Source organism: Sesamum indicum, linkage group LG4 (genome assembly GCF_000512975.1).
Source record: "Sesamum indicum cultivar Zhongzhi No. 13 linkage group LG4, S_indicum_v1.0, whole genome shotgun sequence".
Classification (NCBI taxonomy): domain Eukaryota; kingdom Viridiplantae; phylum Streptophyta; class Magnoliopsida; order Lamiales; family Pedaliaceae; genus Sesamum; species Sesamum indicum.
Window position 1 is genome coordinate 922,699 of NC_026148.1, and position 15,010 is coordinate 937,708.

At 30.8% G+C, this 15,010-nt stretch overlaps 1 protein-coding gene across 1 annotated transcript in view; it reads left to right on the forward strand.

The window, feature by feature from the left end:
• Positions 1 to 3,560, forward strand: part of LOC105159744 (calcium-dependent protein kinase 32) — a gene marked incomplete in the record, with an annotated part of 4,097 nt that extends 537 nt beyond the window's left edge. Inside the window, 8 exon segments of the mRNA XM_011076926.2 lie at positions 1 to 623; positions 973 to 1,096; positions 1,201 to 1,344; positions 1,586 to 1,738; positions 1,856 to 1,971; positions 2,065 to 2,232; positions 2,504 to 2,731; positions 3,061 to 3,560. Of these exon segments, the coding sequence (XP_011075228.1) occupies positions 120 to 623; positions 973 to 1,096; positions 1,201 to 1,344; positions 1,586 to 1,738; positions 1,856 to 1,971; positions 2,065 to 2,232; positions 2,504 to 2,731; positions 3,061 to 3,216 (1,593 nt within the window).

A 15,010-nucleotide genomic window follows, 5' to 3' on the forward strand; every position in this document is an offset into this window, starting at 1 on the left:
GTCTGTTGTGTAGATCAGAAAAAGCTGAGACTTTGATTATCTGTGATTGTTTGGAGTTGGGAGAGCTTTTTGGTTGGATTTTGAGAAGTATTAGATTGATTCCTGCAACAAAGTTTTAGATGGGAAATTGTTGTGCAGTGCCACAAACTTCTGATGAGAAGATTAAGAGGAAACATAAGCCAAATCCCTTTGCTACTGATAATGGTGGTCATGCAGTACCAAATGGTGGATATAAGTCTTATGTGTTGAGCAATCCAACGGGGCATAATATTGAGGAGTTCTATGAGCTGGGACGGGAGCTCGGTCGAGGTGAATTCGGGGTCACGTATCTGTGCACTGATAAAACTACTGGGGAAGTGTTTGCTTGTAAATCGATATCAAAGAAGAAGCTGAGGACTAGAGTTGATATTGAAGATGTTAGGAGAGAAGTCGAAATCATGAGGCATTTGCCTAAGCATCCGAATATCGTAAGCTTGAAGGATACCTATGAAGATGATCATGCTGTCCACTTAGTTATGGAGTTGTGTGAGGGTGGTGAATTGTTTGATAGGATTGTTGCTAGAGGGCATTATACCGAGAGGGCTGCTGCTGCCGTGATTCGCACAATTGTTGAAGTTATTGAGGTGAAGATTTATCTGATATGCACTTTCTTGCTGAGATTTCTAAATTTTAAATCTTGTTTGCATTGGTGATGATGAAATGTCAAGATTTCCTCCTATAGAATACTGGGATTTATTATCTTTAGTGCATAATTGAGTGCTTGATCCACATATCCACGGACAACTAATCAATACAGGGATGGATGGATACAAATATTTAAGCAATAGAGAACACTTAGACACGCCTTTATCTGAAACTACTTCACCTACTGCTGAATGTGCACCTTTCTTAATGTCAAGTCCGATAGTCTGTATCTTTGGATCTTTTAATCAAGATGAAAATTGTATTCTAACATGATGGGCGTCTTTGCAGAATTGCCATAAGCATGGCGTCATGCATCGTGATCTTAAGCCTGAAAATTTCTTGTTTGCGAATAAGAAGGAGACAGCACCACTTAAGGCCATTGATTTTGGGTTGTCAGTTTTCTTCAAGCCTGGTAATGCCCAATATTCTTCATTGGTTCGCGCCTATGTATTTGTCAATTTGGCAGTTTCATTATTTAGCTTCCCTTTTATAGCTTATTTGCTTGAAATTCTGCAGGGGAGAGATTCAATGAGATCGTGGGAAGTCCTTACTACATGGCCCCCGAGGTGCTGAAGAGAAACTATGGTCCGGAAGTTGACGTTTGGAGTGCTGGTGTTATTCTCTACATCTTACTTTGTGGTGTTCCACCTTTTTGGGCTGGTCAGTTCTCTACTTTCACAACCTAATAATATACTACTAATGTCATGCGACAATGTGGCTCAAGTTAATAAACACAGTCTTGTTTCTAGTTCTATATGAGAATGCTTGAATTACAGTAATGTAGTATGACGTGATCATACCCGAATCCAAAACAAAAGAAAATGTGTGTAGTTGTATTCTTGCAATCTAATATTTGTTCCATATTTTACATTCCCTGACATAAACTGCTATCAAAATGCAGAAACTGAACAAGGAGTTGCCCAAGCAATCATTCGTTCGGTTGTGGACTTCAAAAGAGACCCTTGGCCTAAGGTTTCTGATAGAGCAAAGGATCTGGTCAAGAAGATGCTCAACCCTGATCCCAAAAAGCGGCTTACGGCACAGGAAGTTCTAGGTAACATATATAACCTATTTGGCAAATGGTATCATTTTGCTCCTTAGTATTCTTGGTCACTTAGTAGTTGGTTTTGTTACATAAGAACTTATTGACAAGTGCTGCTGCTCATTGCAGATCATCCTTGGATACAGAATGCAAAGAGTGCTCCTAATGTTTCTCTTGGTGAATCTGTCAGAGCTAGGCTCAAGCAATTCTCAATGATGAATAAGCTGAAGAAACGAGCTCTAAGGGTAATGTTTGCTTACTTCTAACTGTTGAGGCGTGTTTGGCAAATTAAGTCTTATACATCACACTCTGTTACTAAATTGCTTTTCCAATGTCAGGTGATTGCCGAGCATTTGTCAGTCGAGGAAGTGGCAGGCATAAAAGAGGGATTCCAATTGATGGACACGAGCAACAAGGGAAAGATTGATATTAATGAGTTGAGAACTGGACTACACAAGCTTGGTCATCAGATCCCGGAAGCTGATCTTCAAGTTCTCATGGAAGCTGTAAGTGTCATTTTCACGTTCTTACTACTTGACTTCAGAGTTTCATGGGTCCCTTCAATAGTTGGGAATTGCGACAGAATGAACCATAAGGATGTTCTGCAAATTGTCGTTGAATGTTCCTACAAATCTAATATTTGTTTCCAGATAGGCGGGATACAGTAGAATGTATTTTCCCATGTAGTACGAATCCCTTATGCTGCAAGACCATTAGATATAGTATCTGCTTGTTCTCAAGTTATGGAGGAGATAGATTAAGTTTTTCTTTGTACAGGGTGACGTAGATAAGGATGGATATCTCGACTGTGGCGAGTTTGTCGCCATTTCTGTACACCTAAGAAAGATGGGCAGTGATGACCATCTCCGGAAAGCTTTCGAGTTCTTTGATAAAAACGAAAGTGGGTATATAGAGATTGAAGAGCTGAGAGAAGCACTTGCTGATGAAGCAGAGACGAGTGAAGATGTGATTAATGCGATTATTCAAGACGTAGATACAGACAAGGTAAGTTATCCTATAATGATTCCACCTCTCCTCCTTTAAGTATTAAGACCTCCCCTCAGAAAAACAAAGAGAAACTTGAAACTGCATCCCCTCTGGGATTTAGATACAAAACAGTAACACTGTTACATTTTAACATCTCATCAATTACTACCTGTTTAAACCGAATGGGGGAGTACGTAACTGTTACAATCTTAGAGGGGACGTTTGAACCAAGCATGCACGATATTCAGACATTCATTTTGATTGAGGTGTCCTAAAATTTGATTAGTTTTACTTAGACCCTATAAATTTGTGATGCTCAAACTCTTGTCTAACCAATTATTCTGCAGGACGGACGCATAAGTTATGAGGAGTTTGCTGCAATGATGAAGGCGGGCACAGACTGGAGAAAGGCATCAAGACAATACTCACGAGAACGATACAATAGTCTCAGCCTGAAACTGATGAAGGACGGATCACTACAAATGGGCAACGAAGGTAGATAACCACAAGAATCAAGCAAAGAAAGACAGCCTTTTTAGTACTCTAATTCGTCTCATTTTGTATTCTTCTATTAGTTAATTCCTACATCATACTGCTTGTGAGATACTTGCGCGTTTGAGGATAACTTAGATATAGGTCCTCAGTAGTGACGTTATTACGATTTCATCGTTTCCTGGTTTGTTTGTTCGGAGGGCTCTTGAGATGTAAAGTATTATTTCAATTTTTGGTGTTACGTGGAGGGGAACTGTGGTAAAGTGTTTGTGGATGTAAATATGTTGCTACGATGTTTTGGATTGAGCTGTCCCAAGGCTTTTGCTGTTCATAATGTGTATGTCCCTTTAACTTCGATGGTGTTTTTGTTTTTGAATGAATTCGAAATTGTTGATCAAATGAAAGGCTGGTCTGAATTGTATAAGAATTATTGCAAGTAAGTCACATCAGACTCCGATTCATGATTACCATGACTTCAATTAAAAACTCATCCGAGTGACAACTGGAGGGTTTTGTTTCACAAAGATACGATGTGATCGATTACGTCATAATTCTAATAACATACATTTTTTAATATGATTGATCTGATTACGTTACAATTCTAACAACATACATTTGTAATATGATTGATCCAGTACAACATCGACAATTGCCACTTCAATGGATTTATTATCAAAATGCAACCCGTAAAAATCTTAGGATGGTCACCTATATGATCTATACAGCCAAGACATGAGTTAAATCTTGATCAAATTACAAAAATTCAAATGGTGGGGCATCACATCACATCGCCCCAAATTATTGGAATTTTAGACTAAGAAATAATTCCATTTCCAAAATAATAAAATCCACATTTAATTTCTCATGAATGACCATTGTGTTTTAAGAAATCAATAAAAATATTGTCCCACCGACAATAATCTTGAATTCGAGTCCCACGTACATGGATGTTGATTTCTTGATGTTATATAATTATTTTTTTCTTTATAAAATTATTAATGTAATTGATCATTTTTATAAAATAATTATAGTAGTAATAAATAAAAAGATGGTGTTTTGCGTACTATGTTTGATATTAGGCATTGACTTTCTTATGATGAAAAATCTATAAATTTATGACCGACACGATGTGTATTTAATTTAATTAAATGAACAGTGTAGAAGTCAATGAGTTAGGGAGTAATTTTTAAATATTTTCTTAGGAAAAAATCTCAGGAATTAACAATGGAAATTGCGTACGTGTGCGTGTATGTGTGTAAATGGGGCCTCAATCATTTGACCAACTCACCATACGCTCCATACCTCTCCTCTTTCAAAATAAATAAATAAATTATAATAAATATTTTTTATTATTTGAGATAAAATGGCTCATTTAACAAATACTTACTCGTGACAATTCAGTATAAGATATATTTGTTAGATAATAATAAAAAATATATTTATAATTATAATAAATTTCAAGATAATATTCATATAATGAATCCTTAAAATTATGATTAATGTAATTGACGTATTTAATGCATTTGAATTTTTGAATGATATGTATCGGACCATTTTTCCAACGTACACGAAATAATCTATCGTTTTATATTCTAATTTATAGGGTAAATTACATCCGTACTTTTTGATATAAGATTTATTATACAAATATCTCATATCTTTTATAATATTACTACGATACATCTCCTGAGGATATGTTAGTAAAATATATCCCAGGAGGTATTTATATAAATTTTTGAATATGAGGTGTATATATAATTACAACTACAACTTTGAAGAGCATACTTGTAATTTTGCAAAAAATAAAGAGAATTTGTGTAAGGATACCTAATTTATATTAATATATATTAGGGATTATTACGCTCTTCTCTCCTAAGGTTTGGTTCAATTACATGTAGAGTCTCTGTAATTTGGAGAATTACATATAGTATTTTTGAAGTTTGTTTTCACTAATAAATAAGTCTATCAGTTGGTCAAAAACTCTGAAAAATTTATATTTACTATCAATTGACTTACTACTGATTTATTGAAAGTTAATGAATCTTTTTATGATCAAATTATCCTCATACATCTTCACACATTAATGCATGTGAGGAGGTACATTTTCACCGTTATAAGAGTAGTTTAGTCAAAAAAAAAAAAATCAGTAATAAATCAATCGATGGTAAATATTAATTTTCATTCAATTTTTTTGTTAATATTAATAAATTCAGTTAATCTTGATTCACAGGGGGACTTATTTGTCAGACGAAAGCAAACCTCATGGGTGCTAGATGTAATTTCTCAACCAAAGAATTTACGTGTAATTACATCAAGCCTTAAAAGAGGGGAATATAATTATCCCTATATATTATATTCATATGTACGACATGCTGTGTAAAAACACACACAGAAACACATGAGAGAACAACATTAAATCAATAATATTTACATGGAGAACAAAAATATCTTGTATTATAGAATTAAATGATAATTAAAAGGCAATTATGCTTAATTAATTAAGAATTCATTAATTGAAAATGATGTAAACCTACCAAACAATAATAATTAGTATAAGAGAAGACAGGTCTTCACCATTACAACCTCATCTTTAGTACATGGTTGTTGCAAGAGCTTCATGGACCACCACCTAACCTATATGCACTATTTATTGTACAAACATGATTTCTTTTCCACCTTTTATGCTGTTTGTTCTTTTGGGATATAACTCCATATATATAGAGCTCACACTTAGTGGGAACAAATGAAATTGATAGGGAAAATAGAAATTGAGATGGAGAATTAGGTTAAATTGGAAAATTTGTGTGAAATACGAATTTAGTTATTACGTTCGGAATTTTTTTTGCAGTTTAAGTTAAAATAGTAAGGGCTGTTGTCAGATTCACTGTGGTTAATTTACGAAAAGCTATGGTCGATAGCAACGGGGTCTAACTAAGTTGACGTAATTGAGGTCACGAGTGTAAATGCCATCAGCATGTTGGTTGTTTTGCTTTAGTTGTAGTTGTGTTCTACTTTGATATTTGGTACTTAATATGATGGAGTCGAATTGATAGAAATTGAGGAATAAAAAAGAACACGTCTCCAATATTCTGAGAATTCGAATTTGAAGTAAAAATATTTTATTGTTGAATGATTTTCATAACAGAGTTTGCAGTTATTTAAAAGGAATAGTCATAACCTGGTGTAAAATAGGGCTGAAACGGCTAAATTAACCTTGAAATTCGACCGAAGAATATCTCAATATTCTAGTAATAGTTTGGTAAAGTTTCAAGCACAAAATATAATTATAAAAAATATGAAAATTAACTGAAGTCGACTGAAAATTGAAAAAATTCAAAGTATGAAGAGTGGTAAAAGCTATGGAATTTTGCAACGAATAGTAATCCCTCACAACAATAATGGTGAGGGGTTGGGTACTAAACGATAAGTAGATCGCCACTTAGCTCCTCCCGAAGCAAAAGTTATACCTTCGACTTTCGTATATCCAAACGCTTTCAAAATACATCCGCCTCTTATTCTGCATCATAGTATGTTGATTACTACGATAGTCAATGATTGAAATCATGATGTGATTGTATGTGATTTATTAAAAACATAGCACAATCTGAAATTTTAAATCATACAACATTTCGATTGTAGCCCACACAAGAAAAGCTATACGGACGTATGATCCCATCCATAGAAATTGCTTCCTATGGAAATAAAACCCACGATTTTAAACTCTGACATGTAAAAAACGTTTGTTAATACGTCAAAAAAATTATAACGTCTAATTTTATGTTAAATGTTCATTGTCGTAAAACGTACCACTCCCACTAGAAGAAAGAGTAGCAACCAAAAATATGAAATGTTAGATCTACATCACAATAAATTGACAAGTTAGATCTACATCAAGTCATTTATAAAATTGTTGTGAGCCCTGCATTTATGTATATGGCCTGCAACTAAAGTTGTGAAATAGTGTTACCCTTATCACTACTTTTCCTACTTAAAGTAGTAGAGTGTGACCGATTGATGGATAGTTGTGTACATCTTAACGAAGCAATTTTTGTCACACTCCCCTGGCATTTATTTGCCATCCCTCCGATGCCTTCCATCATCTGTAATAATTCTTTTTTTCTTTTCTATAAATATTTTTTATTATTAAAGAATTTGAATTTGAAAATAAAAATAAAGAGAGATAGTTATAATAGATTTTCATTAACTCGTAATTCAGAATTATAAGTCCATTAATAATTGGTACATAACGTACTGAACTTGTACTGGACGTACATAATTTCAAGAATACAAATAAAATAAAATAAAATGTGGGGTGTATTCCATAGAGTGAGGAATGCATATGTAATAATAATTATAGGGAAAAGGGTCTTTGTAAGATTCCATAACTAAGATTTTGATTGAATGGACATTTGTAGATCACCACAATATTCAATGTCTAAATTCCTCCAATTATTATTATAGTTTATAAAGATTGATTGGTAATGTAAAGGCCACTTAGCAATATTCTTGTCTTGTATGCTTGAAAAGGACAAGATTGCTGTCTTGGAAATTTTAATCCGGACTCAATTTGATTGGATCTAAATCAATTATATGATAAGTGTAATATATTTATGGTATGATTAATGTATAATTTATAAAAAGAAAATGAGCGATCAGTTAATAAATATATCACATTTACGGTGTAATTGATTTTATTTCACTAAGAGGGTGTTTGGCTGAACTTATAAACTTCTCAAAACATCTTATAAGATATTTGAAAGCTTATTAACTCTTAATATTTATTTGGCTATTTTTTTTAAATAGCTTATAAGATCTCAAAATAAAATATTTTGAATCTTATAAATTCTTTAATAAAAAGTTAACTTTCTTAAAAAAAAATTTATAAAATCTTATAAGCTATATAAAATTAATATGTCATAATATAAAAATATTTCCATTCATACAGTTACACACACACACTCTAGGATTGAATTGTTTTTTTTTTTTTCTATTTAAATTTTTTAATATTAAAAAAAAAGAAAATACTTTATTACTTAATAATAAATTATTGTAGTTAAATAAAAATAAATTGATATTGATATTATATTTACTGAAAAATATAAATTCAAGAAACTATAAATTATATAACTAGAAATAATCATTACATTAATAAAAAAAAAATATCGATTATATATCTATCTTAATGTATATTTGACTAGCATGAATGTATATATGTATAATTTTTATTCAAAAATTTAGGTAATAATTCGTCATTTTTTTTGTTATTGTAAAAAAATTATCTATTAAATTTTTATTTAAAATTAAACTAATGCATACTATTTGTAAAAGCATTTTAAAAATATTTAAAATAAAATATGTCAAGAAATAACAACTTATTTAATTTCAATAGTACCCGTCTTATAAGTTTTAATATCTTATTTTATTCAAATACTTTAAAAACTTATTTTTAAAATAACATTCAATAATTTTATAAGCTCCTAAAATATATTTTATAAGATATAAAAATTTATAAAATATTTTAAAAAAATTTAACCAAACACCCCCTAAATTTAATTTGGATAAGTATTTTTGTGGTCGCCCATATGTGTAAATAAAACGCCGGAGCAGATACCTGTTGGTAGACCACCCAATTGTCATGCAGCGAGCCGTGGTACTCCCGAGTGGGTCCCACAATCACGGCATCAGATGCCAGTACCATGTGCTGCCCACTGTAGGAGCAGGGAGAAACGTGTCCTGAAGTGATGGGATAGAGCTAATGAACCCTTCAGATCCCATATGATGAGTGTTTTATCTGTTTAAAAATAATAATTAAATATCATAAAAATTAAAAATATATATATATATATAATTAAAATACTATCATAAAAAATTAAAAAAAATAAAAATATCAAATAATTTAAATTACGAATCCAAAAATACATTTAATTTTAACGATTTTTTATTTTGTAAATCTCTTTACTGAAAGATCTAAGACGTATTTTGCTGGTCTGAGAAGCATAATCCACCTTTATCACAAAAATATAAACTAAGGTACAAAATAATAACAACAATGGTTTATATGAATGTGAGTTTTTGCACATAAAAGTGTGAGGCATATGAAAAAGTAGCATTGTCATATGGTGGTGGTAAAGGTTTATCAACTTTAAATCACCATCAATCAATTACACTTATTTAATCCATCTTACATCTAATTAATAATTATTCCTCTATCACTTTTCCTTTGATCATAAAACATTTGGATTTCATCTGCTTAATCAGAATTAATTATTTCCTTCATTTTAGTTACTTCTAATCCATGATTTTTCCATTCAACCTTTATTTAATTGATAAAATTGAGATATCATAATTTAAAAAAAAAAAACCATGAATATCGGTGTACGTCTGCTTTTGTAACAGTATGTTGTTTGTTTTTTTTTTTATTTTTTTTATCCCATTTGAACGTATTTATTAATTTTAAAATATTGATGTGCTGATTTATTTTTTAAATTTGAATGTTAATCTTGCTCGAATTTAGCGATTTGGATGAGCGGCATCCTCACAGTTTGCTAACTCCACCAAAATCAAGTGTTGGGTTCCTGGGAACAAGACAAGTACAGTGAGTTCGTCGGGTACGTCCCCGACAACAACCCTCCGACGCTTAAGTTAGGTGGATCGAGGTAAAAGTATGCGATTAAAGATGTAGATCGAAAAGACTCGGTCTTCATTCCCTTGAAATATAGCATCTTTGGGTATTTATAGGCTTTAGTTGGATACTATTGAATGAGTCACATGGCCTTATCCAGCTAGCTTACATCCATGATCAGACGGTTGTCGTTGCCTGAGTCTTCAAGAGGATAGGCGGGTCTGGGTCAAGCCTGCTCTAACCTGTCCGGTAGAAGGGATGCAGATCCTAGGGCGAAAAGACCGGAATACCCTTCATTAAGGGTATTATAGACATTTCTCCTATATTTTCATGTATACTTATCAAATGTATTGAATAATGTAAAAAGTCGTATGCTGTATATAACAACTAAAAGAAAAAAATAAGTTCGGCTGCTTTAATTTAACAGTGCCTAGAAAGATGCATCTACTCTAGCTAGCTTAGCTTCTGAATTGCACCTTACCTCCCAAAATCAAATAAACAAAATAACTGTGTAATTATAATGTGGTTGTTTAATTAAAATTTAAACTTAATTTAGTTACATGACTAAATGTATTTAAGTAATTGGGGTACTTAATTAATAGGATAAATTACAACGACCTATCCCTCGTTATTTAAAAAATTACAAATAACGATTGATGTTTAATGAAAAAATAATATAACAATTATCCACTTAATTTATAAAAAAATTAAAAATAAATAAAATACAATAAAAAATTAGAATTCTTAGTTCCCAAGGGCATTTTCATCAGTTTATAATGAAAAATACATGAAAACCTAACAGAGACTAATAAATTTACATAAAGTGAAAAAAAACTCGTACTTCAATTCTGATGGAACTCAAACCATAAATTTGTACTTAGTTAATAAGACTTCGATCGTAACTATTAGATTAAAACATGAGTTGTCCAAAGTAGTCTACCAATCATAAATTATCTTTTTATATTTCATTCAAACGGATCTGGACCACTCATTTTCCCCAGCAATCATAATCATTGATAAAACCGCACTTTAAACATAAATTAGTAGTGAGTGAAAAGCGATTATGCTTGGAATCATTCACATGTTAGTGTCGCGCTTATGATTACTAAAATCCCTAATTGACTTTAAACATAAATTAGTAGTGAGTGAAAAGCGATTATGCTTGGAATCATTCACATGTTAGTGTCGCGCTTATGATTACTAAAATCCCTAATTTTCATTTCTGTTATTATAATCCCAACTCCCCAGATAATAAAAACACGCCTTTAGTATCTTTGTCCCTTTCTCCATCCCAATACCGAGGATTAGGTGAATGTTAATAGGGTTATTTTCGATTTTATTTTATTTATATTATATCTATATTAATATAAAAATAAAAAATAAAAAAGATCATCCACATTTATAAACCATTGTTAATGATGTTGCCCACCAATTTCAAGTATGACAATTAAACCTTAATTAAATATTATACTAATATATATATAGGGTAAAATGCTATATTTGGTCCCTCAAATTTTCATTTAAAATCACTTTAGTCCCTCAAATCTATTTCTTAACTTTAGCATCCCAAAATTTTAATTTTTATCTCAATTTGGTCCATCTGACCATTTTCAAAATCCGGCCACATTTTCATCAAAGAATGGTCAAAGGGTCCAATTTGAGATAAAAATTAAAGTTTAAGAATGCTAAGTGATTCTGAACAAAAAACTTAAGGGATCAAATGTAACATTTACCCATATATAAATTTATTGCTCAAATTTAATATTTTTGGTTTATTTTCTTTTGAAGTTTGAAGAAAATAGGAAAAGTGGATGCATTAGGATCACAACTCGAAAATTTTTGTCCACTTTCAATGAAATTTTTGTTAAGTTTAACAGAAAGTTAACAGAAGGACCAAAAGTGCAAAAAAAAGTTAAAGTTTGAGGACCAAAATTATGACGTTAATTGTTTGAGTATCAAAATCGCATTAGTGACTATATTTGAGAACAAAAAATGCGTTTATCCCTATTTTATTGTTTATTTAAAGTCTCAACTTACAACAACAAATAAGTTCTTCTTTTTTATATTTTCACCCATCTTTGTATATTTAAGTCCAAATTAACTTGTAAGATAATATGAATAAATTAAACCCGCAAAATTATTCGACTTGACTATTAAATAAAATAAAATAAATTCGTACAATCCGAATGGATCGATTTGAACCACAATTTTTCGTTTGCAATGTATATTTCACTGCCGACATATGTAATGGTTAATACCACAAAGTATCAAGATACCCATACAACTTAAACGTCATACCAAAACACAACAAAACGACTTTTCTTTTGTTCCCTACGGACATCATACGGCGTTCTTTGAATAATAATCGAATAAAATTAGAACTTTCAATGGATCAAAATTGCGGGTGATGCTTTAATACCAATAAATTTATACGATGATAATATCACGATAATCAAAATGAGGTACCAACCCGTTTTCAAGCCGACCACATTTTGGACATCAATTCAGAGTTTGACGTTATGAAGGGGACATGCATGATGATAATCCATTGAATGCAGCATATATTTCCCTATCCTTTGCCTGTGGGCGGAATGGTGAAGAAGACCCATCTCCTGATTTCTTTAGGTAGCTAGCTAACCAAAACATTCATCTCACCTACCCCCCAAAAAGAAAACTAAAAATTAAAAAAAAATTAAAAAAAAAAAGAAATTGGAGCTGACGTGGAAATTTAATTTGACATGACAAGATGTTCGGATACTAATGATTGTGTCGTTAATACTAAGGAATATTTTTAAATATTTCTTGATTTATGATTTATTTATATAAATTATTCATATTTTTTCATCAGGAATGTCAATATTATTTATATAAATTATTCTCTCTTTTTTTTTTAAAAATTTACACACCTCCCACAAATATTAACATCATTATATAAATTATTCTTACATTTTGATTGCCATAAATGATTCTCATAATGACGTAAAAAAAATGAATAATTTATGTAAATAAAGTATAAATGGAGGGTGTTTATATAATTATCCTTAATAATAATTCCATGACCCCGCCAAATTTGAATACTAATTAGTAGTCATAATATTATGGTGTCAAATCATGATTGTAAAGGTCTTTATTCCTTTACTCATTTTTGTTTATGTGTTTTTTAATTATTTGCTACTTTTTACTGTGTCCATCATTGGAATCTCAAATTGATAATTAAGTTTATTTTTTGGAATTGATTAATTGTAGTCAACGTAAAGATTTTGGGTAAAATTTCCTATAACTATTTAATATAAGGACCATATAAGAACCAGTGAAACATATAAGGTATCGTTCAATAATGGTTGAAATGATCAAACAATTAAAAATCGACACAAACACAAATCGGAACGAATTGTCCCGACTTGCCTTGATGGTACTACTAATTATTCAAGTCTTTCGATCTATTATTTATCTACAGAGTATAACGTTTTACGTCACATTGATGTGATTGGTTCAAGTGAGTCAAAGTCATGAATATTCAAGCCTTTCACTTCATATACGTTTTAAGAATATTTGATTGAGTATTTGAAGATTACAATTGGGATCGACTTGGTTCATTATGTAAGTGTATGATTCAAAGATTATCAATACGACTTGAGACTGAGTACTCGAGGGCGACAATCTTTATAAGACAACTCCGTCATTGTCCTCAAATCACTACTAATAAAAGTGTGGCGAGTTTAAAATTTTGCATGAAAAAATATTGAATAATTGATGCTCTTAAAGTTTTAAAGTAAATTACAGCTACCTATAAAAGGCTTAATATAATTATGGATATTTTTTTGTTGTTTGAAAAATTACAAATAATCTCCTCAAATGGAAAGATAATTATGTAGCCCCTAAAATGTGAGGTGAACATTACTATTTTACCCTTGATGATTTTTTTTTAATAATAAAAAAGTATTTCAAATATTATAAAAAGATTATGAGTGGATAAAATAAGTATGAAATATTAGTCCATAAAAATATTGTAATTTTTTTTTAAAAAAATACATAAAATTATAATTTATAATCCAAAAAAGCATTTTGATCAGTTCATCATAAAAAAATTAGATGAAAATCTAACATATGTTAACAGAATGGTCTCGTTGTTAGACGGATGTTAAAATTAAAAAGGTATTTTTATTTTTTTCAAAAAACAAGGATGCATTTGCAATTATGTCCGATCTTATAAGAAGTGGCAGTATTTTATTTTAACTTTCCAAAACATAAATTTGAACACCTCCATATAAAATTATAGTGGTTTTGGCTTTAATCACCACGACAGATCATAATATGCTTCAAAAATCATAGATGGCTCAATCAGAAAAAGTGTAAGTATATTTTATTAGGTCAACTTATCTCGATACGTTTTTATAATTTTCAAAACAATAATTATAATAAAAAACTTTTATTTTTCCCTCCCTAGGGAATCAAGAATAATAATAGATCCACAAATGTCCTTCAATTAGTGAAGAATCAATGATTATATCCAAAAACAATTATGTGGATAACAAGAATTGTATATCAAATGTGCTTATAATCTCAAATGTTGCCTTCCCCACATAGAGCATGCATGGGAATAACACTAATGACAATGAGAATAAGTGTGAAGTAAGCTGCACCTTCATCACTTAATAACCAACAACATAAATAAATGGAATAATCAATTTGCTGTTATTATACGTAAATCTCATGTTATTTGAAAAATTATATCTAATACCCCTAATATTTGCTTCCGTCTAACAAATAAATTCATCCGTTAGTTAAAATTCACCGAACTTGCTGATGTTAACAAAAAAGCTGGATAAAAAATTATATTTACCCCGTATTGACTTAATTACTGATATATTGCATGTTAAATAAGTTTCTTTACGATCAAATTACCAATTTTACCTCTTTACACGTTAATGCATGCGACGAGGTATATTTTCACTATTATAAAGGTAATTTAGTCAAAAAAATTGGCTGAACCTGCAATAAGTCAGTAATAAGTGAATCAAGGGTAAATATTGATTTTTTATTCAGTAATTTTGTTAATATCAACAAATTCAGTGAATTTGACTAATGCAGGGACCTAATTGTTATAAGAAAACAAACATCAGGAGTACTACATGTAATACTTTTCAATTTATAGGGGAATTTACGTATAACTAGACCAAATT